At 40.5% G+C, this 22712-nt stretch overlaps 1 protein-coding gene across 2 annotated transcripts in view; it reads right to left on the reverse strand.

The window, feature by feature from the left end:
• cntnap2a (contactin associated protein 2a) overlaps positions 1-22712 on the reverse strand; it is a 304029-nt gene that overhangs the window by 48152 nt on the left and 233165 nt on the right. For both annotated transcript variants that reach the window (XM_020087434.2, XM_020087435.2), the window contains exons 16-17: positions 4411-4567; positions 3001-3128 (exon numbers count right to left, since the gene is read on the reverse strand). In XM_020087434.2, coding sequence (XP_019942993.2) covers positions 3001-3128; positions 4411-4567 — 285 coding nt within the window. The remainder of the gene's footprint in view (positions 1-3000; positions 3129-4410; positions 4568-22712) is intronic.

A 22712-nucleotide genomic window follows, 5' to 3' on the forward strand; every position in this document is an offset into this window, starting at 1 on the left:
AAAGTGAGCACACCCCGCTCAGGAGTTGTGGGGAAAGAGAGGAGGTCAATATGACGGAGCTGCAGAATCTGTGAGTGTCTTCCAGTTGACCCAATGTCCCACAGAGAGCAGTGTGCCAACAATGATTAGAAGAATAGACGGGAAGAGAAGTGGAAAGAGAAGCAGCAAGGATTAAACTGCCTCTCGCTGTGTGTCTGTGTGTGTGTGTTTCTGCAGTATGTAATATCTGTTGTTTGCAACCAAAACTACAGGGACTAGATGGAACAGAATAAATGGTGAGAGGATGAGTGCTCAGATGGAAAGTGTCTAAATAGAGTTCAGATACAATTTTATTTGGCCATATGGATACAAGTTGTGCAGAGAACACATGCACACACACACAATTAAATGCCTATACCTAGACCTTTCCGTAACCCAAACCCAATTCTCAGTCATGCCCTCACTTTCCCAAAAATGCACGCACGCACACACACACACACACACACACACACACACACACACAGATGTGTATTTGTGCACAAAAACATATGTATGTAGTTATTTTCCACAGTAAATTGACAGTCAAGAGTTTATCTGAGTAACTGGCACAATCAAGTGCCACTCCTGAAAAAACAATGTGCACAATTGCACTGTAGTGTTTTTCCTTGTTCTCTCTCAAGATAGTTTTAATCAAGGCCACATCCAAACCACCTACAGCAAATTCTTAAAGTCAAGAGCATTTTTTATTATATTATGTCCTAAAAACTGCAACTAACAATGTCTAAAGTAATTAAAGATTATTTCCACTGAGAAAAGGTATGAAAACAGAGACATTTTCCTCCACAAAAGGAGAGAGAAGTACTCTTTCTCTCTTTCTTTCTATAAAATAAAATAAAGAAGCCTAAATACTGTGTAACTACTAACTACAGCGGCACCTTATGCGTGCTTCTTGCTAATTTAATAATTTCAAAGATTTCTCAACACCTCATTAATGGATAGAAATATTTTTGATTTTAAGTTTCATCCATCCATTGTCAATACTCCTCAAAGGCTGCATCCATAGTAAAACAGTTTAGTTTGAAAAGGCATTTTCTGGGTGAATTTGAAGCTGACGTTCACACGTGTGTAAGCTGATGACACCAGTTGATACATACAATGGCTGCAGTGCAACCACGGCAAAGATGGGGCACTTCTACAGCAGAGTGAAAAGTCTTCTGTGCTTTCACTGTGTTGGCTTTGAAATCTGTGCCAGAAAACAACTCGATATCCATGACTGACTGACTCACCCAAACAAAGAGAGCGATAATCAACATATCATTCATCATTTTGTGTATATTCTTGCCTGGAGTGAAACTTTTTTAATGTATTGGTCCTTTCTAAGTTTTTCTACTGTGTGATTTGCTCCCTCTGCAGCTGCAGTGAATTGCATACCATGCAGCTGTCACTGGAAATGGCCAGTTCAGGTAGTAATTCAAGTGTGAGTGTATAAATGTATCTAGCTATCATTGTAAGATGCCTGGCACTTTGCTCGCTGACATTACACATCTTTTCAGTGTCCCTCTATTACATTCCTGAATACATCAATAGTAATGGAGAGAGCCGACATTTACTTGGTTTTTATGAGTAATTTTCACTCCATACAGAGAATGCATTAAGAAAGGCTGAGTCAAGCAGAGTGGAGGGAGATTAAGGAGAGGCAGGGGCTACAGAACTTTTGTTTGGTGTAGGGTTTCAGACAAGAGGGTGTATCGTTTGGAGCCCAGTATCTGATGATAATTTATTCGGTTTTAATTGAATTTTAGAGACAATAAAGTCCAGTTTTATGATGCTCCCCTGCATAGGAGTCAACCCTCCTTAAGTGCAGAATGACCTTGGGACAAAAGATAAAGGATATTATGATCTTTGTGTTCCATTGTCCATGTAATACCAACTGTTTTAGCAGTGTGTTGGTATTTCAGAAACAACGTCACCATGCTTGAAATGGCATCAGAGCAATCTTTGTTTTTATTGGTAACACAAACTTAATGTGTGAATACACTGCACAATCTAGTGACCTTAGTTCGGAGCACAATCTGATTCTCCCTATAAATTCCCTCCTATAGTAAAACTATTCAGTTATGTATTCTTTTCAAAAGCACACTTAACCAGTATTTCCTACAAATTCACATCATATTAAAAAAACTTATTTTTGCTCCCACTGACTGTTCAAACACTGCACACAGTGTCAACAGGGGCATTTTAATAAGTCCTATATTAAAGAGAGTAGAGGTGTTCTCTTTATTCAACCTCTGATGAGCCCTTCACAAAAGGTTATGCAGCCACGCCTCTACAACAAGCTGAGAGTTACTTTGAAAATGAAACCAATCCTCTCAGGGGAATTACTCAGGGAAGATCATTAATGCACACATTTCCAATTAGGGCCATTGTGAACTGCAGTCCTCCTGTGTCACTCAAAGGTCCTTTTTTACACCGGCAGCTAATCCTCAATGCTCACACCGGGTTTCATCTTCCTGTGCAGACCCCCTGTATGGTGTGAAGTTCTTTTCAATATCTTAGTGGTTGCTCTAAAGCATAGCCAATTTCAGCTCCCGGGTGCATTACCGACCTTTTTACTTCCTTTAAATCAAAGCACATCTCGGTATAACTGTGACGTCTGTGCCACACTCTGGACGTGGGGGTGTGTGGTGATGAAGGGGGGGGTAGAGAGGTGAAGATGGAGTGGGGAGGGAGGGGCTGTCGGGGCAAATGAGAGATACCTTGATGTTGGTTGCGCACCGCCAATAAACCAAAAACAACGAAGAAGAAAAAGAAGAGGACTCATGGGGACTGGGTCTTCCAATAATGTGGAAGAAAGTTTTTTCCATTGCTTGTTCCTATCACATATCTTGGAAGTCAACTTATCAATCAATTACCAACAATTCCCTATTATTTATAACCTAAAGTTGTCCGTTTTCTGCTGCTAAAATGTGCAGCCACACCTTCATATCACTGTACATAGTGTGTATTAATGACAACACTTACTGTCTCCCTGGCAACGCAGCGGTCCAACAGTCAGCTTGGCTAAAGATCCTGGTCGGTTGGTGTCACCCACGGCAACCTGGCTGACTGGCAGGTGTTCTTTATAAACCAGGAGACCAGAATCTTCTCTCCTGTGAGAATGATAAAATATTTAATTAATTCAATGAACTTTGTGGTCGTGTATTTTATGTACCTGAGTGAGCATGAATGTCTGTGCTGCCAAAATTATGGGTAGTGAGTAGAAATAGAGTTATATGGGTATAATTTCAAAAACTCGCTCAGCCAGAGAATAAGACATTAATGCATACATTATTAATAGAGACAGATAATGACTTATTTATCATATCATCAATTTTGGAGATGAGCAGAGAGAAACATGAAATCAAATGAAATCTCTCCTTCTTGCGAACATGCTGTAATTACTCACATATAGTATTTATAGACACACGCACACCCACTAGACAACAATGCACTTGGTTTAATGAGAATATCCATCAGCGGGCTAAGAGAGCTGAGAAACACAAACTGTTGGTTCTGGAAGCAAACATCACTCTTAAGCGAACGCATCATTGTGTTGGTGCCGTTCATCATCCAACCACTTCAGCGTCTGAAGTGAGACACCTCATCAGACCGCCCAGCCAAGACGGATTTCTGACTATGCAGATTAATGCTAACATTAGCAATTAGCAATGGTGGCAATTTGAGTTTCAGTGTGAGATTGTTTGTGAGACGCCATGGGTACGACATGTATTTTATTCAAAGATTCAGTTGATATTATCATAACACAATCATTCCGCTTTTCTTCAGATGTTTTATTTTAAGGTTGTTATTCTCCTTGAGGCAAATTTGTGTTATTAGGCCACATAAATAAAACTTGACTTCATTACTTTATTTATTCAGGGATTCAGATTTTCTTTAATATGCCAATGTAAAATGAAATCAAAATCTCTGTGACAGAACATGTACTTAGAAAATATAATGGGTCTTTTTTAGGCACGCTGACATTTCGAATTATTGAAGATAAGGCAACAGTTAATATTGTGAGAGCAAAATAGAAAAGCTGAGATACAGGTGCAGTTCACAATGAGAAAATCAGAGATGATATAACACTCACACACTCAGACCGTATGTAGGTAATAGCAGCTTCTCATTTCTAGTCAGAGTTTTTTTTTAGAATGCTGAAACTTTTGTTGGCAAAGTTAGGGTTACACCATAGACTGTATATACGTGACCTAGGGTTTGCGTGTTTGCTTATGTTCTGCCTATGTGTACACATCTGTTACATAAGCTTTCTCCTTGACATGATTATATATATGTGAAGGACAGGTCTTATCACAACTAAGAATGCAGACATTTATTTACAATACAGTTGTTTGTGCTCCTGCTGAATGTTTACATGACAAACCGACTTACCATTGTGCGAGGTCGGCGTCGCAGTTGCAGTCGTACTTGAGGTCAGTGCAGTTTCTGTCAATGCCACAGGCACATTTCTGGATGCCAGGTCCCGAGCCTCCCCAGTAGAAGTGCTTCTCACTGCCCCGGCCCACCCACCACGTGTAGGGGGTCCCATCTGGGGAGCAAACACAGACAGACACAAAAAATTGTAAGTTGCTCTCAGCAAACCGTGTCATTCCTGGCTTTTGGCTGAAAAATGTTATGCTCACAAAACCCCAACAAACTTCTGTGAAGGCTCTAAAGTTGTGATGCCTCACTCCTTCCCATTACAAGTGATTAATTGTTAAATCATTAACTGTTTGAGACTTTTGCCACATTAATGTGATTTATATTGACAACTAGCAGCTGAGTGGTGAGGGGAATTCATTTGCTCAACTTGTTGCACACAGCTAAATGGTAAATACCTTTGAGAGTGGCAGGCACACTTAGTCACAGATCACGCCTGTGATTTCAGAGCTAAATCAAAAACAGCTTCGGCTCTGCGTTTACATTAATCTTTGGCATTTGAACATCATATCTCTGAGCACATATGTCGACGCACAAACATCTCTTTGTGTGCATGTGTGTGTGTGTGTGTGTGTGTGTGTGTGTGAGTTTCAAGGGACTGCTCTTCAATAACAAAGGTAATATTGTTTTTTTTCCTTTGCCTTGGATGAGTATTCTGGCATGAGACTGTAACGAGGTAGAGAGACGGGTGTAAATATTTTGGAGGCTGGCAATATATCACAATAACTGGACGAGAGCAGGGAAACAATATTACATTTTCCTCTTTATTCTGGAAGAATAAACTGCATTGTCAATATCACTTTGTCAAATTCCATCAGAGACAATGAAATCTCCAGAGCCATATATTTCTACAGGACAGGATTGAAGTAGACTTTGGATGCAGCACAATTGCTTTGAGGGGAGTTTATTACTATACTTTTGATTTTCCGAACTGGGACTTAAGTCCAGGAAGAAGCTACAGATGTGACTTTGTGTGTTGCTGTATATTGTCTGTGTGTTTTTCGCCTCAGTGTCCTGTGGGTTTATTGTGTTCATAAAGAGAATTAGCCTCATCTCTCTTCAGGCCACTGTTCAGACAAGCTATTGTCAATAGGATTAACATTGTCTCCTTAAGAGACTTCACAATTCTCTCCCTTTGTGTGTTCATTTGTGTGTATTTGTGTTGTTGCAATTCTGCACAAGTAAGAAGCAAGTTTCAGTCTAAGACCTTCATAGTTAGGTCAGTGGGGTCCCCAAACACAGCCCCATCCAAGCTAAGCCCCCAGTCAACCAAAACTGCATCCATTTCTACCCCCAACCCAATTAGTGAGAGTCATGTCATCGTCCTTGAAGCTGATCTGTGGCCACTTTGAAGTCACTTGCCAGTCACTTGGCAGTTACTCACATGGTGTAGTTATGTCCCCACCCGCTTTAGCAAGACCCCATAATCAGTGAAAGTATTACTGCAGCACACATTTCCAAACAGACAAGCCATAAAGCAATGAAAAGATGCGATAGATTGAAGGAAATGTAAAGCTTTTCTACAGGTGAAAAACAAACCTGGACATATACAAACATAAATAACCGTCTATAAAGACTAAAATATTAAATTTAGCACTTCAGTCAGTCAAACCGGATGTGGTGCAGCCGATCACGAAAGTCACATCAGTAAGACAAGAGTCACCTTGTATTGAGTCTGAGCCAAAGGGGCACGCAACCAAATAAACAAAAACATGCAGTGTGCAGCAGTGAGCGAATGCCCCAGCAGCTCTCATTTTATTCGCTCATTTTCTGCTTGGCCTCTCACTAACCCTGCCATGTAATAACACAGCCGATTCCTGCTGTCACTCTATTAAGTTTTTCCAGACAGGTAGGGAGCAGGTACTATTTCGATATGCAAGTAAAAGAGTCCAACTTTATCCTTCCCATAATTTGCTCCTCAGGATGAGTAATCAAATAAGACAGAGAGAAGTGAGGAGAAAAGGGGAAAGGAAAAGTGGTGTGGGATTAACTGCAGGGCGTCCGGTGGAATGGGAGCTACCTATTGTGCCACTTTAAGTCTCCTGTGCACTTTGGTTAAAGCTTTGCAAAAACAAACAACTGAGAGGTGGCGAAAGTGAAGAAGATGGTGGAGGGGGAGATGAGCAAACGGAAAATAGATGGAGATGTGAGTAAGGAGAGATAGAATCATTTTGGCTGAGAGTTCATATGGGGAGGGCACTGCCAAGATGAGGCTGAGTGACTGAGAAGGACAGTGTGTGAGAGATTATGTGCTCAAAAGTCCTTGATGGGGCAGAAGACTGTAACAGGAAGGATTAACTAAAAAAAAAACTTGTTAAATGAAAATGGAAAGAGATGTGTGTATGTCTTGTCCTTGGATCTGCACTGCGGGACAGACGTGTTCCCGCAACTGCATTTCTGTCTAGACTAATGGGGCCCTAGGTAAGATGTCTGCTGGTGCCTCTGAAGGTCTGATTTCTTTATTAGAATACATTATGACAAATATAATGCATTTGTAATACTTTATTATTTCAAATTTTTCATATCTCTATGATTTTAAGGTTTCTTTGTTACTGTTCAACTGTGCGCCAAAGTCTTGGGGTGCACTCTCAACCGAGGCCAGGTCAGGGACCTGGGCGTACTGATCTTTAGCAGTGAAGAGTCGCTGGGTTGTGGAATGTGACCTCTCTATTGGGCTAGGACTCTGAGGTGCAGCAATACCATACTGGCTCTGGACCCAAACCCCTTGAGAGGGTCTGGACACAGTGCTGAGAAATTCAAGGCCCAGTGATGTGGTTCTATTGGTTTCATCAGACCATGACCTCCATCATGCACTAGAAAAGTTTGCAGCCAAATGTAAAGTGTTTGAGATGGCAGTCACCACCTTCAACTGTGGATTGCTCCCTTTAGGATGTGAGGTAGTCTCTTGCCTAAATGAAGGAATACAAGTGTCTTAAGGGCATTGTTCTCGAGTCAGGGTAGGATGGAGGAGGAGATGATCAGCGGATTGGTGCTGCATTAGTTAAGTAAAGGGGACATTTAACTGGACTGGTATGGTAAAGAGGAAGCTAAGCTGGAGGACAAATCCTTTGATTTATAAGTTGATTTCTGTTCAGATCCTCACCTATGATCATGAGCTTAGGATAGTAACCAAACGAATAAGGTCGTGGATACCAGGGGCTGAAATAAATTTCCCTAGCATGGTGTCTGGGCTCAGTCTAATGATAGGTTCCGACATCCAGTGGGAGCTTGAAATAGAGCTGCAGCTCTTCTGCATTCAAAGGAACCAGAAGTTGTGATTTGGGCATCATTAGGATGCCTCCTGGGTGCCTTCCATTGGAGGCCCCCCTGGGTCTTCTGGTAAGAGGTAGACCCAGAACACAAATTATGTAGCTCATCTGACCTAGGAATGGATTGAAATCCTCCAGGAGGAGATGGAAAACACTGCTTGTGAGAGAAACATATTTGCTTTTTTAACTGGCTACCACTGACTATGGATAAGCAAAAGAAAACGGATGGATGCATGATCTTTGGTGCTTCTGGTGCCACAACACTGAACTTTGTTATTGTAGTTTTGCAGTTCTTATATTCCTAGTTCTCAGTTAATACTTTAATGCATATAATACAATATAATACCAAAACTAAGCAGATGAGACCAAGATAGACCTACATAAACCAGAATTATCCATTAAACCTCACAGGATGAACAAATAAACTCTGCTCCAAGCTTTAACTTCTTGTCTGTACTTGTATCTTTATAATCTTACTCTTTACAGTATAGCCATCCTTACTGCAGCCTTTCTCTGTCAGACAATTCCCCAACAAATATGCAAAACGTTCACAGGAGAGGAGCGAACAGACATGACGGATTGATCAGGACTGGGTTTGTGTTGCTCTTCTGTCCTCAGGGACAGTCACACAACACCGCTTATTGTGATGACTTTATCTATCCCTTATGTTAGCAACACACACAAACACAAACCTATTTATCTCCCTTCTTATCCAGGGAGGTTAATGTCTACATCTTCATCATGTCTGCTGCATTTTGTACAGAGACTACAGAGACCCCAGATAGTAGAGTGGTGGAGGGAAAAAACACAAAGAGAAGAGGAGAGAGTAAAAGGGAGAAAGGGGGCTGTGAGATAAAAAAGAATGACAGCAAAAATAAAGGACAGCAATGAAAAAAGAGAGTGTGAGAGATAGAGAGTAATCGCTGTCTTCAAAGTGAAATGAAACCTCATAGTTTCATCCTGTCAGAAACCATTGACGCTAGCCAGGTTATTAGAACCAAAATGGCACCTAAAATCCTCAGAGTAATGTTGTAGAGATCACAGCCTTTCACTCACAAGTGGGCCACGGAGCTAACTGCCATTCATATTGTTCATATTCCGCTAAAGCTTAGAAGAGTATCTGTGCCTGGAGGCCACACCTTAATACCAAAGACCTTCATGTCACACATCATGCACCATGAGGTATCTGGATGTTGTGACCTGTTGACTGCGTTTTAAAAGATGATTAATGGAAAATCCATCCATGCATCAATTATCTATACTGCTAATCATTTGAAGCTTGCATAGCGGCAGGAGAATAAAGATACACGAGCACTTGAACATACATTACTACGATAAAAAAAAACTTAAATGACAGAAACTGTCTTTGATTAAAATGTATATTGAAGTGTACTTTTACTTTTTTGTTTTGTCAATGTCCCATCTATTAACACGGAGGATACAGGGTGTAGGACCTATACTGGCTGCCAGCATATGTGGAGAACTTTTAACAGTTCCCAATTTGTCTTACAGCTGGTGACACTGGTGAACAACTATTAATGAGCTTTTTGGGAATGTTTTTTAATCACAAAGGATTAATTTGATGGTTACAAGTACTTAATCATGATGGATGACTGATACAGCAGGAGATCATTGCTGCATTTTACACATTTTCCCAAGAGAGAAAAGAACTTTGTTGGTTGAATCAAATTTATTGAAGATTTTTCAATCACAGATATGTTTGAAGCCGTGTAAATAAAATCCATATTATTGGTTACCAGTACTCACACCACAAGTACATAGGGCACATTTTGTTCATATCAAGGGATCAGACCCCTGCCAGTCGGAGCGTAAATTGAAAGGTCAGTGGATCCAAAATGGCATTCGACATGCTCAGTGGCTCATATCTCTTGTCTGGGAGATGATGGCTTTTAAGAAAGGCAGTCAGATGGGGCTGAAATTCCAGAATGACATTCATAACCCTTAGATGTGGCTTTCACATGAACCTGTCTCTGGTATCACCTTATAGTTTGCACATGAGTGCAGGGTGAAAGCGCAATAGCAATAGCTTTCAAACACAAGGTGCAAGCTTGTGCAAATAACAGCTCTCAACACTGATCTCGAAGTGTGAAAGTGAATCTTTTTCCTCCAACAACATCAGGTACCGTATTTCAAAAAGCAAGGATAAACTCCTTGTCTTTGCTGAAACACTTCCCCCCCTTTAGAAGACACAATAAAAACGAGCGCACTCATTCATTACACTTATGCCCCTGCTCTCACTCTCACTCTCCCTCACTGAAGTGAAGACAAAAGTATCTCCCAGTGCACTCAGGCTAAAATATATTTTCTCTGTCGGAGAGTTTTTAAACAAAGTCGTGGATCAATTTGTCTGTGTCAGTTTGCCGTTGGTTTTTGTCTTCGTTTGTTTGCATTTCTGTTCATGGTGCGGAAAGCCTGATGTGTCCTCTCTGTACCCGCTCGGTCTTTATTAGCCTCCTATCCTCTTAACATATCTGTTTTTGTGTGAAGACTGTGGAGAGGCATATTAGCCATGCCCCGGGGTCTCTCAAGGGAGCTGCAGATAATGCAGCATGTGTGTGTGTGTGTGGATATAAGAAAAAGTGAAAGACAGCATCTGTGTGTCTCTTTCTTTGTCTCACTGCTTTTGTTTATCTCTTCAAATGCATGTGTGTCTGTGTCTTCTCCTCTCTGCTCCTTTTAATCTGTCTCCGAGACTTTTGTCTGGCTCCCCTGTCTCTTCCTATTGTCTTGATCTTTCTCTTCTCCCTGACCACCTATCCATCATTTACTTTGAGAACCCTTCTTACCTCCAGGCTTTAACACCATTTTCCCTGTCTCTGTGGCCCTCAAATATTTAGGCCTCTCTTTTTGCTTCCACCTATTCCTTGCTCTTTCATATCGCCTGGTCTCAGAGGCCTCTTTCACTCTATCTCTCTTCCTATTAAGTCTTTCTACTTTCTCTTTATGCTCCTGCATCTCCTGCTGCGCCCCCACCTCGTATCTACCTTGCACACCTTTTCCTTGCATTCTCATATCAGTAGGTCTCAGTGGCATTTCCCTCTCACTTCATGCTTCATATCTGTTTTTGATCCCATGTCTCCATGACTCTTTCCTGGTGTCTAATCTCTTTATGTTCCCATTAGTCTCTCTATGAGCTGCACTTTAATCCATGCTAATTGCATCCTCCCCTTGCTCTGATGTTGAATGTGAAACACATCCCCCCCTCCCTGTCTATCATTTATGGTTTGATCTATGAAGGGGCTACAATGAATGCATACCATATTCCATTAAATTTGATCCTTGTAATTCTTCACCCTTGTTTGAGTAAATTTGGATTATTTGACGATATTTCTATTTTGCACTTCAGGATCATGGTGGCTAAATGAATATACGATTAAAACATACAAGGGATTGGATTTGGTTTTAATTGGCAAAAGCAATCATACCTTTTTCCACAAAACTCCACTGTGCACCTTTAAAGATATAATTTGTGACAATTACAATGTCTAAAAATGACTTGACCTATGTTGTATTGTGGACTTGTGACTTAAATTATTTAAAATGTTGCCAATCATTGTCAAGACGTTATATTTTGGATCCATTTTAAATTCAACAGGAAAAACACCTACTGTTTTTGTTGTGTCCTCTGTGGTAAAAAAGGAGAAACAAAGTCTATAAACCTTGCATTCTAATGGTGGAGGAGGGGGCATGTTAAAGAGGAACAGTGCAGAGATGAATTTACTGTTGCCTGCAGTGCAAGCAGCGTCAGGCGAGACATCTCCGCTGTCTATATCAGAAACACGCCGCACCAGGGTCGGGGGAAGGATAATGAGTTATTTCAACAGTTTCTACCTGAGAGCGTCTGTAACGGGATCCACCTCCCTGGGCCAACTTCTGAGGAAGGAGCCCTCTTCCCCCGCCCCGCTCCTCATCACACTGTTACGCTCTAGTTAATTCACTTTGCATACCTCTGCAGTCATCTACAACTCTTTACAGGTCATCACTGAGTTTATCCGGCCATTAAATGAAAAACACCTCGGAAAGGGGAGAGAGGGGGAGGATGGGGAAATTGATATCAATGGTTGTGTCCCTAATTGGCATGTCTGCTTGATAAAGGACACAATAACCTGACCCTACTGTAATAACTCCTCCCTTCCTGAGTCTAAACTAAGCATGTACGCACACACAAACACAAAGTTAGTAGAATGTGTGCACATGAAAAAACAAAACACATCTGGCAGCCGTTGTAACTGACAAAACAGTAGTCTGAAGCCCATAAACAACCATAATCATCATTACCGCAGGGTTATCTCAATCAGTGTGTGTGTTTATGACTATAAGTCAGATTTAGAGTCGTGTCGCCTCAGGTCAAGGCCGATGGACAGCTGTGTCATGAGGAAAATGACTTCTGCCGAAAACACATTTCGTTTTCTCTGCTTGTTTTTACTCGCACCATTCATCTCCCTGCATATCCGTCAGGCTCATCATATGGATGGGGATACAGTGAACAACACTCATAATGACAAAGGGGGATGAACGGGCCATAAACAACTCCACTGAGGCGAGCTCAAAGAGGGAGAGGCTGATGGAACAAAGAAAAGAGTTGAGAAAACAGGCAGTTGGAGAGGACAAAAACTTTCAACACAGCAAACAGAAAGAGAGAGAACAAAAAAGGAGGACTCATAGGATTAGGACATGACAGACGAGAAGGGAGAGACAGAGCCTCGGTCGTGGTTGGGAGTTTTTTTTTTCTTTTTTTTGGAGGGATTATGGCAGAGAGATGGAAAATAAGTGCAACTACTTTACAGTCCCTTACTGACATATGTTATATTTAAATATGACAAGAGAACTGTAGGAGTCTTGAGAAAATTTGCAGGTAATGTGTGAAGATTCATGCTGCACGAAACTGTCACCACCCAACTATGACTTCACATCATTAATTACATTACGGTTTAAACTGAAAGGACTTTCTGGGGGGGGAAATGTGAAATGAGCGTGACTTATAATTATTAAACTTTAACAAGTCAACAACAGAATTTTTTTTTAATCAACACCTTTAACTATCCATATTAAGAGAATATGCACAGATGAACCTGCAACACCAAACAAGTTATTTTATTTTATTTTATTCTATTTTATTTTATTCAATTTCTTATATATTGCTGTTTTTTATATTGTTGTTTTATGTACATAAGTAGTGCACCAATGACACCAAGGCAATTTCCTGTATGTGCAAACATACCTGGCAAATAAAAGAATTCTAATTCTGATTCTGATTCTGAGTTTTGTAAGATGCAAAAAATCACCATCCAAATTTAATGACTATACAGCCAGGCACAACTATAGACTGTTTATAAAGACAGATGATATGTATCAATTGTGAGTCAGTCTCAGCTGTCAATCACAATGTTTCACTCCATTTTTACAGCATCGATAACTAAAACAAAACTTACTTGAACATGAATCAGTGTGATAAGTATGATCTAAAATGACAGAAACCACATTTGAGAACACTTAATTGATTTGTATTTAGATTTTTTTTGTTTGGTCCATGTCCCCTCTGCTAACATGGATGAGGCAGGGATTATGGCCTATACTGTAGCCACCAGGAGGCAACTGAAACAGTCACGTCGTCCATTTTTATATACGCTCTATGGATGTAAAGCGCCATCTACAGAACATTTATACCAAACAAATACATACAAACAAATGCGCGCGCACGCACGCACACACACACACACACACACACACACACACACACACACACACACACACACACACACACACACACCGCTTTGAGCTTTAATATTCTGTAAGAGGAATAATAACAATTTCTGAAATTTGTCGTCAATGCACACAACAAGATGTTCGACACTCAGCTGTGGTGTTAGCGGCTCGAAGAAACCAAACTCTGGAGGATTAGGATTACAAGAGGCACAAAGATAACATGGCATTTGAAAGCACTGTCGTCCTCGTAAATCCTGGAAGCCACATTGCGTTTTCAGATACAATGTTGATGAGTTCGCATTTGTTGCGAATACTCTGTGGAATAGTTTGTGTCATTACATGAATTTATAATCAACTAATCCTCAGTTACAAAGACATAATTACAAATATTTCAGACATCCTGCGGAGCACCGAGGTGTGCTGTAAACTGAGTGCACCTGTGAATGTGCGTCCACCCACTCAAAATCGTACGAGCAGGCACCCACACACCCGTGACAAAAGTCTAAAGTTCTTTCATGTTGCTGTGACACCAAACAACAGAAACAAGTCTCTCTAGTGTCTATCAATTGTCAAAGAAGCTCTTGCTGGATTTTGGCTTTGTATGACTCATGAAGAGAATATGCATCCTGCTGACAACTGGGTGCTATGTTCATCATTGCACCACTTTGTTGTCAGAAACATGATGGATTCCAGGCTTTTATCCTTGAAGACGTTTTTTTTTTCTTGAATTCTGACTTCTTCTTCTCCCTTTTATTGTCCAGCTGTGCTGCTACCCACACAACTGCTCCTCCATTTATTCACGATTCAAGTCATATCCTGGGTAAAATGTATTAAAGCAACGGAAGACGACAGAGGTAGAAAGATGTTTTTTTGGTCAACAGTCATCAAGGTCGAGTGTGATTGTGTCGCTCTCTGTTTCGCTTTACTCCTCTGTCAACACTGATTTTAACACTTGTAGGTATTAAGATTCAGCTGTGCTTGGTGATGTGTGACCAAGAGGAGAATCACAGGATTAAAATATCAACATGATCAGGCCTTGAGAGTCTCAAGTTCAGTATAGCTCAGTTGGTTGCTTGCAGAGCTTATTGTGTTCAGACGGTTTCACTGTTGCGTCAGCCTTGAGAACTTCTTGCAAGCATTTATTACAGTCTGAGATGCTGAGAGCTTTGTGGGAGGAAAAGAAAACGTTGGGCGGCATTCGACAGTGCCGGCCTTTCTGAGGTACACAGTGTCTTTCAAAGGAGAACAAAGAATAACCTCTGACACTCCTCTCTCATCCATTCTGCTACATTCGTCTCCTCCGCTTCGTTCCTATCCTGCTCTTTGTCTGCAGGTGAAGAGGTTGACCTCAGTGGGCAAGACACTAACCGACTGGGCTTCTCCGTGAGCACACAAAGACTCTGCAACCTTCTCTGTCTTATTCCGCCTTTCTTACACACTCAATCTCTGTTTTCAGCTTTGCACGCTCTCTCTGCTGCATTCTCTCACCCCCCTTTGGTATCCCCCATCTCACCATCTCTCAGTTCCCTCTTCCCTTCTCTCCCTCGCTGCCCCGCTGTCTCCATCTTAGCTTGAGTTATTGATTTCTGTAAGGGTTGAGCGCTGCAGCTGCCTTCTCTCTATCTTTTCTCTCGCTCCCCAACTCCCTCCTCTTTCTTTTTCCTTCTTTTTCTCTTTTCAAATTCACTTTCTTTCTTTCTGTCACTATATTTTCCCCCCTCACTCCTTATTGTCCTTCTCTGGAATGGATAACTTAAGGCAGACACTTCTAGACTGTCAGTCTACATTAGCATGTCTCGTCCTTTGTCTCCCACTCCTATTTCACCTTGACATGGCCTGACATAGAGTGTGCTCATGTCAGATATGCAACACTGGCCAGAACATGTGGTTTGCTTTTTGTTTTTTTTCCAGAAATATCCTTTAGCACACACAAATCAAAAACCGCTCAAAATCTCACAGAAGAAAGTGTTTCATTCTCTTCAATGGCCTTAAGATATAATTTTTAATAATTTTTCAAATGTTATTCAGAGGAGTTAAGAAAATAAAATACAATGCTGGTTCTGACAATTGCAGGGAGGTTGCCAATCGAAAGTTAAATTATCAGGATCAACAGATTGCAGGTTTTATACTGCCAACCGATTTATTAATTTTTTTATGCATAACAAGACAGATGTCAGTGAATGACATAGATATGGTTATAAAAATCTTATTATATCTTTATGTAAGGTAGCTGGAAAACCAGTAGTGAGTTGCGATACTTGTCCAAAGGAGCTTTATATACATTTCCCTCCATCTTTTCCTCCTGAGTGTAAGTATTCATATTCACAGACCAACCTCAGACTAGCAGTTTTTTTTTTTTCTTACCGTAGCAGACATTATACGATAAAAGCCTGATGTGGGTGATGACTTCTGTTTATAACCTCACCTGAGCAACATCCGCTTATGTCCCTGCATGTGTTGTCACCTCATCTGAGTGATACTGTGATTTTAAACCCTGCTGCATAAATGTGAAAATGAGCGACAGAGAACTAATACCACTGCTCCAACAGTTGATGCCTGAAGATATAGGGTTCATATTAATACCAGCAAACAGGTATAAATATTTATTAATGCATTAGTGGGCAAAGTGAATGGAAGGAGTGATATTTAATGCAGCATGATGATTATGTGTAATACGGCGTGATGATTAGGTCCGGACATTTGCAGCCTCTTGCTTTAAAGATATTCCATTTGTGTTTTAATGCCACATTTAACCCTTACACACACTTCAGATGTGTAAATGTGCCGTCAGTGGTGCACCCAAGAGACGCAGCACAACATCGTACTGCCTGTTTGTGTTATAAAGTTACAGATGTTTGCATCAGTAGGTATCATTGCCCACAATGAACAGAGAGAAAATGAATCACATTTAGCAAGAAACCAACCAAACAAGACCTCTTCACCAACTGCCATACTGTTGTGAAATGTGATACATTTCTTTTCACAATAATGTGATAATTGCACAGTGTACGTGAAATAAACATTACTTTTCTGCAAAAAAATGCTTCACAGAAAACACTGAAGCTGTAAATCAGTTAAACTGTATAAAGAATTGTACTTGTGGTTTCTGCTGCTTTTTTACTATAGGTCATGTTGAATGAGATGAAAAAAGTCAGAGGCGTTTTGCAACAAATTGCAAATGTTCAGAAGTGCAGCGGTATATTCTTAAGTGGTAAACTAAGTGTTGCTCACCTGCCCATCATTCCCTAATAACCTGTCCAAGATGTCCAGGGGAACATGATGACCATATTAGTAATGAGGACGTGGCTGACAGGTGAGGCTGCACCTGGCTAGTGGAAGCTCATTACAGTGTCTTAATGATGTGCCGTGTTCCATAATTAGAAAACTTTTCAGTTCTCTGGCCAATCTCCTCTGTTTGGTTGCTGTGTTGGTGAAGGGCAGTGTGTGTGCTTTGGTTTGGTTTGACAGCCGGTGATACACAATGTGTGTGTGCATGTGTGTGTTTTGAGAGATGTGTGGAGCGCTCGTCGGGATGTGCCAGTGAAAAGTTCTATCGGAGTTTAAGACGACAGACAGGATGGTAATAGAATATGAGGAAGGGTGAGTTAGGGGCTGGGAGAAGGAAAGATTTACTTAATGGTGTCTGAATACATGTAATGAGCACATATATGTGTATTTACCTAAAGTATATATCTAGTATTTTTTTACTGAGTTATGCTGTATTTTCTTTGGGGTTGGATACTGGCAACAAACACGCTACATGGCTTTGGCAGCACACAATTGGATAGTAGCTAACTAATAATGTTTTATGTATCGTGTGATTTTGTAATGTACTTTTATGAGTTTTGCACTTACTTTCATTTGTTTATTTAATCAAGTATAACTGCTATTAGTTAATATGGTAAATTCTAACTTCCAATTCGCCTTAACAATAAAAAGAAAGTCATCGTCGTCTGTCATTTTCTGTTGTTTTTTAAGAAAACGTTTCAAAGACATGCTGACTCAATGATCCTGTTGAAGGTCATGATTTGTGGTGCTGTTGAACTGTATTGCATTACACAAAGACCCCGTTCTGACCCGTCCTGAGTGATCCGATCACTTTGTGGACAAAAAGTACAGGTCTCAACACACCAAAATGCACGCTGAGATCCGATCATACTTTCCTCTGTGAATACAAATGCATCCTGGGCCACATATCAATGATCAGCTGACATCTTCTGACCCGCTACAGTTTCACAATTAATCAAACCTATTTTAACACCACTCTGTGTCCACATTGATTTGTTTGTGGCTACAATATAAATATTAATCACCAAAAAATGATTTCTACTTTTTTATTTTTTCAACTGGGTAAAATTATTCCTTATCGTAGATCTGCAGTTCATTGATTATTTCAGCCCCGCCTGACTCCTCTTGTCCTCTTTTCCTCACCTGCATCGACACAAACACTGTCATCAAACAGTAAATGTAAACTCTGGGTTAAAACAACATCATTTGGTTTTCCCAAACACAAATGAGGTACGTGTTTATTTGCATAAAGAGCAGGAAAATGAGATCCGATCACAAGTGGTTGGCAGAGACACATTCAGGGCAGATTGTAATGCCAGGTCTGAACACACAGACCTAATGCTGCCCACTGGTGATTGGATATCTCGGAATTGATGTTAATACCAGGTCTGAACAGGGCCAAAGAGATGTGCCTGTTGTTCACCCTACCTTCATAGATTTAAATGTGGTGGCCAGAATAGTAGGGATACCAATGAAATCCGCCAAATGGATCATACAGTTGAAAATTAAAAAAAACCTTCCTTGAGCCTATTGTATTTGATTGTATATTAGATATTACAGTGCATACTATGATCAAGTTATGCTTGTACTTGTTAGTGAGGTATTTGTGTTTCTAAATCGAGTCTTCTAATGAGGGTTGGAAACTTTTCAAGGTGTGTGATGAGAAATAAGATGTATTTTGTGCAAAAGCTTTGAAGGTTATGGACACCTTTGCAGAGCAATTAGTGCCAGAAACAGTGGGTTTCATTTGTTCAGGAAATTGTTCCCTTTTGAGGAATGATCATAAATAAAAACAGCCTCGAAACAAAATAACACATTAATTACGTCTAGCGAGTTTGTTTTTGAGTTTTTGTTTGCGTGAAAATCTCTGTAGTTCTAAAACACAGGAGCTGCTCGCTACGGTTATTTTTGTATACGAGGGAAGTCATGATGCACAATATTAATGTTCTGCATGGTTATGGGTGGTGTAAGTATAAATAGAGCCTACTCTGTCTCTAAGATATAAGCCTCATTAGAGTCTGAAAGCATTTTTGTACCAATTACGAGGTTGAATCCATTTTAAATAATCGGAAAGTAGCAGGTATGTGGTGCATTAAGTGCTTTGAGTATGAGGTATGAGGTATGAGGTATGTGTGTGTGTGATGTTTTGCCAGTTAATGAGGATAGGAATGATTGAGTTGAGGTGCGCAGGGCCTGTCTTGCAGCAGAGGAGAGCAAATGATGAATATGCTTCAATCATTTCAGAACAGGCCTTCATCATTTGTTGGAGCTGTCAGACAGTTATCAGCGCTCACTGTAGGCAGCTGGAAGGGGGTCTCGTCCGTAATTGAAAATTGAGTTTAGAAATGTCACATGTATCCGTCCATCGCAATTTCAAGCCGGGGAAATCCCCATTGGCATGCGGCATGTAGCGGGCTGACAGTACCTATCAATCCAAAATTTAACATTTCAGTCAATAGAAACATTTGCCAGTGGGGGATTTGTTCATTTTTAACAAGGGGCATGTTGGGCAGCTTCAGGATGAGAATGAACTGCAGACAAACCTCACTTCATTAATATATCATTCTTGGAAATAAAATCATATTTGATTTTTTGTCGTTACCTACTGTGTAACCAATGTAAAACCTAATGGCACTCAGTAGAGCACATTCCTCAACAAAGGCCCAATAGTCTCCTTAAATTCAATCAAGCTGCACCAAATTACACACACTTATAGATAGATATCCGTTACCCAAATGTGCCTATTTTTTTCTTTTCTAAAGATCCATGAATCACTCCCTGGAAAAACTGTGAAAAGATTGCAATGAAACCCGATATCGCAATGTTGAAGAAGGTGGAAAAATAAATCCACTAGAATCTATGGGTTCTTCCCTGACCCATACTGCATGTGTTTGGTTGTTTTAGGGTAATCTTGCTTACAAACCGACCAACAAACAAACAGCAGGGAAATTATAACCTCTTTCGAAACCAAAAAAATGGATCCCTTGACCATTAAATGACCAGCTGAGTAACCTTTATATTCTTTCCTGCAGTAAAGCTGCTAATGCTTTGACTCCCATGTGCCTTCTTTCCAAAATCCACAATGAACTTACTCTATGTTGTATTTACATCCAAGCTTTAACTTGTCTGCGGTGGTTTCTAAGTGAGGAAAATGGAGCGCTAATCTATTCTGGTGCAATCGTGCTTTGACCTGGCTAATGGAGGCAGCGTACTCCAGGGCAAGATGTAATCAGGAAGACAGTTAATAAAATGAACAAGACTGCTTTACTGATCTTACTAATGTCCCTGACCTTCCCCGGGGGATGGCGCTCACACACATGCGGACTCCCACACGTGCACACACTACATGCATAACGCATGAACGCATCACCTTAACATGTACCTCACATGTTTGGGTCTCAGGCATGACCATACAAGTGCGCCGATTAATGTAAACACATGTAAGAAGGAAGCAGTGTGTTGCAAACATTAATTCTACATCATCATCATGATTATTATTATCATCCCAGAGATCCTTCAACCCCTCCTCCCATTATCGATGCAGTATATCGCCTCTTAAAGCATGGACGGCTAAAAGGACAGAAGAATCATTTGCCCACGTCTAATTTAAAGTTCCACACAAGTTCACGCTCAGAATGTCAAGGAAAATCTATTTCTGCGTGTTGTGTGTGTGTAGTTAATGGCTGGAGGGGGGGATCTTCTCTAGTCACATGCATCAACTCCAGGGAGCAGAGTCCTGCCTCCATAAACAGCTGTCAATCAAACATTGTGACTGACAGAGCAAACATTCATGTCACTTAGTATTGGTTTATATTTACATTTATAAATGACACACGTTAGCATGGAAGTATTGACACAGATATAAGTAGAGGTGCGTGTGAATGAGCTCATGTAACTGTAAAAACAGACAGAAATAAAAACAATCCTTCACAATTAAAGTAAAAGTCCTCTCCTGAAGGGAGGGAAAAAACAAGACTGGAAAAAACAAATCAAAACATGCCAAATAAAAGTGTCAGTTTATCATCCCTCGTGGAAGTTAGACTAAGTTAGGGCTGTCAAGACCGCAGTATGCACCTATTAGTGTCTGACAGCTCAGCTAGAAATGCGCACACCCATGTATGTTTCCAATTAGCTACCTTGACTTGCTGTTTCAAACCTCTTTCGTCTCTCTTTTCCTCTCACCTCATCCCCAGTGTTTTTTTATGTTACTGTAACACACTACCGTACGTACAACATTTTATCAAGAGAGCACCCCACTCCTAAAATTGTTTCTGTGTTCTTGTTTTTTTTTTTAAAGTAATGTTTTCCTACTTTGTACATTTTTGTTGCTACTGTCACAGTTTTTCTTGTTCTCTTGAAGACACAGGTTCACTGTTTCAAGACATTTCAATCATCATCCTAAACTAGAATGGCCCTCAGTAGAGGGCATCGCTCCAACAAGGCCCAATAGTCACACATTGTTAAAGAAAATAAAACAATTCATTGATCTGACCTTTTTTCAGATCCATGCTTTTTTAGTTTTGATGCATCTAACCAACAACCCAACCCGCCAGTCACCCAACCTGCCAGCCAACTAATCAATCGACAGGGGCTAAAACGTGACCTTCCTGGCAAAGGCAATGAGATAATAATCCAAAAATGTTTGAAACATATAGCTTAAAGGTCTTTCTGCTGCTTCATTTGAGTAAAACTAAATCTGCCCTTTCAAGTTTCATTACTAGCCTTGTATGTCAAAATGATGAAACCCTGTATGATATTCTGTCAATCAAAATGATGTATAATACCCTCTTGCTTGCTTCAGTTCAGCACCTAACATGTTTAGCAGTTGGCAACTAGGACATATAATCGATACCATAATATCAGCATAATTGCACAGTCCATAGCTTGTAAGTACTTTGAAAAGACATGCGAGACATATTGAACTGTCCCTGTGCCCATATGCTGAACCTCGGTGTAATAATAGACCTCAGTCACTCTCCAATCACCATTTTAAGATATTAGCAGTTGAGATAGAGCCTCAACTCTACCCTTTTGCTGGATGCACTTCAGCCCCTCGCTGGATTACAACAATGCATCAAGGTGCTTAGAGCAAAAATGAAAACGTCATTCTCGGAGTGCTTGAGGGAAATACAAGGAGAAGGGTCAGGAACCACTGCGTATTGGAACATGACTGCTGTCTGCTGAAGGAAAAGTTGTTTTGCAGGCTGCTGTCATAACTACTGGGGGTGGGGGGTCATTCTGGGTGTTTCAGTCCCAGTAAGATTTTAGACTGATAAGTGATGGGCTGTGTTCAGAGTGGAAGAGGTTTCCTTGGAGGATGGAGACAACCTTGTCAGTGTATTATCCTCCTGTGACGTCTTTTAATCAAGGCACATGCATGTACAGGGATCCAACTTACCACAGTCATGAGAATGACACCAGGGTTTATGACTGACAGTTTGGCAGTGGTTACTGACAGCCTGGACAAGTTGCTGGCAATAATAATAATTAATAAAATGTGTGGTTTATATGTGAGGCCACATGTCAAGGTCACTGTGGCCTCACAAAAACAAGTTTTTAGTCTTTTGAACATGATATCTCTAGTCTACATATACTTATTAAATTCTAAACCAGGTATCATCATCATATGATGACCTCATATGAGACTGGTTGGTGGAGACATATAATCGCAAAGCAGAAATTCTAGTTTATTATGATGCATATCGTAACATGTCCTCTCACCTTTAATGCTATTTTTTTCCGTTTTGACAAATCAACCCTCTCTGGAGATTTTTGAAATATGGGACTAATTAGCTGTCGCAGGTTGCAGTGCAATAATCAAACGGGAAAAACTGTCAGTGTTAATGTAACACACACAAACAGAACTGCCAACTCCAACATGATGCACGAAAACAAGAGCTATAATGGAAGCTCCTGTTTTCATCAGAGAGAAAAGCGGGGATGTTACTGCCAGTTTATTGCCATGACAGA

Source organism: Paralichthys olivaceus, chromosome 17 (assembly GCF_024713975.1).
Source record: "Paralichthys olivaceus isolate ysfri-2021 chromosome 17, ASM2471397v2, whole genome shotgun sequence".
Classification (NCBI taxonomy): Eukaryota; Metazoa; Chordata; class Actinopteri; order Pleuronectiformes; family Paralichthyidae; genus Paralichthys; species Paralichthys olivaceus.